The sequence below is a fragment of the Dipodomys ordii genome, unplaced genomic scaffold, assembly GCF_000151885.1.
Source record: "Dipodomys ordii isolate 6190 unplaced genomic scaffold, Dord_2.0 Scaffold36, whole genome shotgun sequence".
NCBI classification, from domain to species: domain Eukaryota; kingdom Metazoa; phylum Chordata; class Mammalia; order Rodentia; family Heteromyidae; genus Dipodomys; species Dipodomys ordii.
In genome coordinates, this window is record NW_012267252.1 from 16,257,809 (window position 1) to 16,264,938 (window position 7,130).

General features: G+C 40.9%; 1 protein-coding gene across 1 annotated transcript in view; it reads left to right on the forward strand.

Moving 5' to 3' along the window:
• The first annotated feature begins 828 nt into the window (after positions 1-828).
• LOC105986719 (pancreatic triacylglycerol lipase-like) overlaps positions 829-7,130 on the forward strand; it is a 17,575-nt gene continuing 11,273 nt past the window's right edge. The window contains exons 1-6 of the mRNA XM_013017774.1: positions 829-861; positions 990-1,035; positions 2,101-2,255; positions 3,970-4,092; positions 5,649-5,783; positions 6,629-6,740. Coding sequence (XP_012873228.1) covers positions 990-1,035; positions 2,101-2,255; positions 3,970-4,092; positions 5,649-5,783; positions 6,629-6,740 — 571 coding nt within the window. The 5' untranslated portion in view covers positions 829-861. The remainder of the gene's footprint in view (positions 862-989; positions 1,036-2,100; positions 2,256-3,969; positions 4,093-5,648; positions 5,784-6,628; positions 6,741-7,130) is intronic.

A 7,130-nucleotide genomic window follows, 5' to 3' on the forward strand; every position in this document is an offset into this window, starting at 1 on the left:
GATTGTAGTATCAACCTAGCATTACTCTGCATAAATAATATAAAGATGCAACACTTCAGTTCTTAGAAGCTTCTAGAGCGCTGTTATTGTTTTTGTTAGTTGACTTAAAAGACCCTTTAGAGACTTTGTATGTAACATACATACAAATTATGCAAAAATATTTCTTTTTCTACTTATCCCATTATGTTTGGTTATTCCTTCACAGGGACCTGTTGAGGGCCTATATACCAGCATCCAGCTAGATACTGATTGTGACAAAAAGACCCAGACAATTATAGTCCTCTCCCGGTTTATGACCCAGAACCAAACGGCACTTCTCAAGTGAGGGAAGTGCTGAGGAGAAGTTTGTTAGAGGACCAGGTGAGCCAACCTAAGGAGGGCTGGAGAAGCCACCTGAGGAGGGGCAGGGGCTAGGAGATGAAGGACCTGGTGGGAATTTGATAGGTCTCTCATCCAAGAAATGTATTGCGCTTGTTCCTTTGGTCCGTCTTAACATTTCTTTTACTTTCTTTCCTTTACCATATTGTATACACACAGAAAAAATGTGACTCTTATAGACCTTTCAGTTGTCTGAGGACTGAATTGTTACTTGACAAATTTTGGCATACACATTTACTAATTTCAAATGAGTCGTTCTAAACATTCCAATCTACCATTTTGCATCTTCCCACAAGCAACTTGGAGAACCTTGCCTGTTCTATCAATATGGGCTTATCTGTGATTAAAATTATAACTATGTCCTTGGAACCTTCTCTCTTTTCATGCCACTTTTCCATGGCACTGCTAAGAAAGATAAGGTTGCCCTATAAAAGGAACTTTCAGCGGTAGCTGGTTGTCCAAGAACCCAGCGGATCTGCCACGGTGAGTCAGGAACATGTTCTCCAGGCTAATTTGAAAGAATTTGCTCATTTTCCTCAGAGGTCTGCATGAACTGGAATTATGTACTTAATTAGCCCACCTGAATCCAGTGTATTTTTCCCTTTCTGCAGATGCTGCTGCTGTGGACACTGTCACTGCTGCTGGGAGCAGTAGTAGGTGAGGAAAGATACTTATTTGGAGATGAGGAAGCCTTGTTATTCAGTTCATTCCAAAAGATTGAGATTAGCCATGATGAGTCTGTGTAGTCAAGTGAGGAAGATGCAGGATTAAAGGCACCAGGCTTGGGATAAGATTGTCAGATAAGATCTATGACACCCAACTCCAGCTCTGAATAAACAAGAAATATTTAAAACAGACATAAATATGCAATATATTCATTTTAGAAATAAATCCCAAAAGCATTCTAATGAACATTTAATTTCAGTTTTGATGTGCACATTTATTTTCTGAACCTGGCACTCCTAGTTTGGAATCCAGTCACCTACAATTTAACAATCCTGAACAAAATACTTAACAACTCTATGCTGCAGGATCTTTTTTTGGTCAAATGATAGCCCCTTCATGGGATGACTGTGAGGCTTCTGTAAGATAAAGAAATCACCTTGCCCAACATCTGGCATCCCCACAAAAGCTACTGCTTTAACCCCTGCTATTATGATGGAGATTACCTTTGAGATGTCCCTTTAGGCAGAAACATGCCATCTGTAGTTATATCAAGCCTGGATGTTTTCTTCAATTGTTTGTGAGTACCTGCTTCACCACAGTGATCTGGGTGACCCTCAAACACAAGCCAGATACCTATGTGCTCATACAGAATGGAGATAAAGTTTGTGCCATCCAATCTCCAAAACCAGATGGTGGCTCCTGGCAGTTGAGACCTCCACACCGTCCACCAATGGAGCTTGACACACACAGCTACTCCATTCCTAGGTACCAATTGCCAAAGGATGAATCGGTTTTGAGAAGCTAAAATGAGTCCCTGTCTTTTCCTTAGCAAGGACAAGAAGAAAGGGTGGCCGCTCCCTGAGGTAGAATGAGGAGCATCAGCTTGTCTGTAATACGGCATTGCTCTGCATAGCTATTTCATTAGTAACAGTAGAAAGAGAACAGTGGAAACAAATCTGTATCTGGTGTAATTTAACTTATATTTTGATTGAGAGATCATTGAAATAGGAATTCTTGGTGAGCTAATATCCTCGAAATCCTTCTGGATCGTTTCAGGAAAACAAGTCTGCTACGACAGACTGGGCTGCTTCAGTGACGATGCTCCGTATGGCGGCACTGTGGAGAGACCCCTGAAAATGCTGCCCTGGTCCCCCAAAGTGATCAACACCCGCTTCCTCCTGTATACTAATGAGAATCCAAGCAAATACAAAGTAAGAATATTCACCTGTTTTCAGGCTTAATGCCATCTCTTTTATGTAAGAAGTCTATTTGTAATCTATGTGCTACTGCTGTAAGAGAACACCACAGAGAGGTAATTATTTTTTAAAATTGATGCTCATTCAACTCACGGTTCTTGAGGCAAGGATATCTCCAGAGCTCAAGGCTCTGGATCCTCAATGCACGTACAGAGCACTGTCTTACTGCACCATAATGTAGTATTAGACATCACATGGAGAGAGAGCCTGTAAAAGAGAGCGAGAAGGAAGGCATGGGATGGATCTGAATCTCCGAGCCCTGATTAGAGAACGCAGTCCACACAACAGCTCACAGATTGGGTCTTGTACCTACACCTCCTCCAGGTGCGAGCTGACAGTTCTGCAGTTTTGAGGTCTCAGGGATTGCCTCACTCCACCAGGAAGCAACCTTGTAGGGATCCTCTGTGGCGCTTCCTCCCTCTCATTTTGCAGTATTCTTCCTGGACCCCCAAACTGTCCTTAACGACCTTTAAAGTGCATAAAAGCTGCGTATTCCACTGCCCTGGTGTTTGTCTTCTTTAGAAGGTGTCTGAGCCACACCAGAGCCTGTATGTGCCAGAGCAGGGACGTCTGAGGAGCCATAAAGTGCAGTGTGGTGTGCAGGGACCTAGAGCCCTGGGCAGCAGCCAAACAGGGTACTTTAGGCCCTTCTCCCCAACCATCTTGCCCTTGTAGGGCTCTGGGCCTGTCATGGAAAAGGAAAGTCTGTGAAACTCATATCTCCTCTAAACTACCAAAAAAAAAAAAAAGCTGGAAGTAGAGCTGTGGCTCAACTGGTAGCGTTCTAGTGTTGAGCAAAAGATGCTCAGAGACAAAGCTCAGGCCCTACGTTCAAGCCCTAGGACCAGAACCAAAAAGAAAAAATCGCTAGTATCTAAATTTTATAAGGAGAACTAATCAGATTATGGAATTGCATTTCTCTAGACTTTCAGGGAATAAGTGCATTCTTTTATGTATCTTCTTTATAAATGTTCGATTAACCTAATATTGTATATTAAATGCATCATACCACTAATAAATACTCTAAAATGGGTTTCGATGACCCCATGAACACACATCAACATTTAGCTGCCATTGTAATGTTATTAAGAAACAATATTCAGAATGGACTAATATAGTTATCATGAGTGTATCTTCTGGATAAAAAGTGGGTTTGTCTGTCTCTTGTACTGATTTGCCAGTCTAAATTACAACATGGGAAGATAGCATGTCATGGTCAAATAAACCTGTTGTTTAACCAGTCTACATATATGGGTGTATGTTTGTGTGTATGTATGTACACTTAAAATGCCAATATTAGCCAGGTGCTGGTGGCTCACGCCTGTAGTCCTAGTAACTCAGGAGGTTGGTATATGAGGATCATAATTCAAAGCCAGCCCAGGAAGGAAAGGCATGAGACTCTTTTCTCAAATTAACTATCAGAAAACCAGAAGTGACACTGTAACCCAAAGTGGTAGAATGCCAGCCTTAAGCAGAAAGGCTTAGGGATAGGCCCTGAGTTCAAGCCCCATGACCAACAACAACAAAAGTCCCAATAGTATAATTATGAACTTACATTATGAAACTATTATACAATTTATTACAATATCATATTATATTATGAAACAATGAAGTCAGTTACAAGGCACTACAAAGAAGTTCACCTGAAACACTTCTCTCCCCTAAACAGGATGTCACTGCAGATGCATCAAGCATCAGGAACTCCAATTTCAAGACAAACAGAAAAACTCGCTTTATCATTCATGGATTTACAGACAAGGGGGAAGAAAACTGGCTGAGCAATATGTGCAAGGTGAGAGCTCCCAAGATAAGGTTGGGGTGGTCCTAGGAGTGAAAATCAACAACCAAGAAGGACAAATGCTTGCTGGTCGCCATCATATTGGAGGATCTTCTGGCCCCTGCTATGCCCAGGATTCCCCTGGGAGGTCCCCTGGGGTGGGGGCGGGGGTTAGGAGGTGGATGCAGAGGCTCTGGGACAATCATTACAGTGAGGTTGGTTGGCATCTGATGGCTCCTGAAAGTGGTTATTTAATAATTCATATGGGCTAGAAGTATGGTTCAGAGGTTGAATGCCTGCCAATAAACAATATGCTCTGGGTTCACACCCCAGTATTGCCAAAATATTTTAAAAATTAGGGCTGGGAAGGTGGCTCAGTGGTAGAGTGCTTACCTCACATACATGAGGCCCTGGGTTTGATTCCTCAGCAACACATAAGCAGAAAAAGCTGGAAATGGTACTGTGGCTCAAGTGGTAGGGTGCTAGCCTTGAGCTGAAGAGCTGATGGACAGCGCCCAGGCCCAGAGTTCAGGCTCCACGACCAACAAATAAAATCAAAAAATAAAAAAATTAATGTATTGCTATTTCAAAAGAACATATGCTGCCGCACAGGTATATCCTAGCTGCCCTTGGATTGCTCCTTTGTTCATTCACTTTTAATTTCTATGTGAAGACCTGCTAAGAGTTCTTGTTGTCCCAAACTTCTCCCTCCATTTTCATTTCATAATCTGATCTCCTCATACAGTAATGTCAGTGATCACCCAATGGGTTTTTATTTCTGCTGTTGTTTCTGCAGAAGTGATCTAGTTTTTTTAAATTTACATTTGACTCTGTTCCTTGTGATAATGAGGATTTGACAGACCGAAAATCAAGTGTTACAAATGGTCCTATTCACTGATGGTTCTAGAAGATCACTATTATTGACTTATTTATTTCTGTATTTCTTAACATTTTCATCATTTGTTTTGTGGCTGCCATGGCACACTGTTTTCATTTCTTCAGGGCTGTCATGAAAAAAAAATCCCAGACTCTGCTGGATCCATTCATTTCCAACCTGTCTTTGACACAAGTCGAATGCAGAACACAGAGCACATGGTCTGGCTCTCCCCTTAAAATAGATTGGACTTAATCATTTGAAAAAAAACAAACTTACTCCTTAACCTTTGATATATTTCACACATAAATGATCTAATCCGCCAGTAATTTTATGGAGCACCTGTGTGGCAAAAATATTCTAGACACTAAGGCTGCCCCATTGCTCTTTAGTAAGGAACAATGTGGTCTAATGGTCTTTATGAAGCTCTTATGAGGCAATCAACTGCCACATCTCAAGCATTTTTCTAAGAATCAAATGTCTGTGTCGATTTCACTAGACATCCCAAGAATCCTGCCCTCATGATGCTCAATGCCTCTAGCAGATTTCTGGGGGGATTTTGTACTTAAGTGCTTTGTTGATGACATATATTAAGAAATGACATTACATTGTATAGAACAAGGAGGGAATTTGACCTACACTACAAATGAGTAAAGATTCTGATTTTCTTACCTTTGTGTTGTTTCTCTTCCATCAGAACATGTTACAGGTGGAAAGTGTGAACTGCATCTGTGTAGACTGGAAAGGCGGCTCACGAACTGGCTACACTCAGGCCACACAGAACACCCGGGTTGTGGGCGCAGAAGTAGCTTATTTTGTTGATGTCCTTCGGGTAACTGCTTTTGGATTACTTTAAAAACTATACGCACTGCTCCCTGAGATACTTTTCCCAAAAGAAAACAGTACATATAATCATTATGCAAGTTCATTTTTAACCGGTACATAAAAATTGAACAAAGTCACACAGTGCTACATGATATTTCAGTAATTTACTTTGTGAAAACAATTTGCAAGATATTAGCAGTTGTGTTTAATTCCTCAAAGAGTTGGTTTGTACCAGAGTACCAGAGAGTTTGTATCTGTAATCCTAGTTACTCAGGAAACAGAGATCTGGAGTATGACAGCTACAAGCCAGTCTGGGCAAAAAGGTTACAAGAGTCATCTCAATAAAAACCTGAGCATAGTGGCACACACATGCTACTCTAGTCTGAATAAAAATGAGACCTTATCCCAAAAACAAGTATAAAGGCTGGAGGTATGGCTTAAGGTAGAGTGCTCATCTAGAAAATATGAATCTCTGAGTTTAAAATTTAGTCCCAGACCAAAAAGGAAAAAAAACATGATTGTAACTTGAATGACACCCAGGGGCTAACTTGTTTATAATTAAGATGATTCCATTCTCTTCTATCTATGCCTTTATATCAGGAGCAAATTTCCACCTAACGTAAAAATGGAACTGTATCTCTGTTCTGATTTATTTGTCTTTGGATAAGTGACAAAGGTTTTTTACCTTATGTTGTTTTTTTCATAGAAAATACTCCAGCTTTAAGGTGGCTGATATAGAGTAGATCAAGTAACCATCCTTGCTATTGCTCCTCTACTGTCCCTAGCTCAAAGTATTTCTGTTAAAGGGATAGTTTTGGATGATCAAAACTGGTTTTCTTCATTTTCCAATAGTCTCAATTTGGATACTCACCTTCCAACGTCCACCTCATTGGCCACAGCCTGGGCTCCCATATTGCTGGAGAGGCTGGCAGAAGAACCAATGGAGCCATTGGAAGAATCACAGGTTGGTCACTACTCACTACATACTACAAAATTAAACCATGTACAACTCTATGTGGGTCCAGAGAAAAAGCTGGGCAGTGTACATCTTATCCCATCACACTTTCTGAATTGGGCAGAATGATAAGAATTCAATCTTTTAAATTCATTATTGATAAAGACTCTTGGTATATACTGTCCTACCTAAAAGGTATATTATTTCATATGTATAAAATGAGAACCAAGAGCATCCAGAAACTTTAATGTCATTTTATTTTCCCATAACTGGATATTCACAAAAGACAAGGATCAAGCCGGGCGCTGGTGGCTCACACCTGTAATCCTAGCTACTCAGGAGGCTGAGATCTGAGGATCGCAGTTCAAAGCCAGCCCGGGCAGGAGAGACCGTGAGACT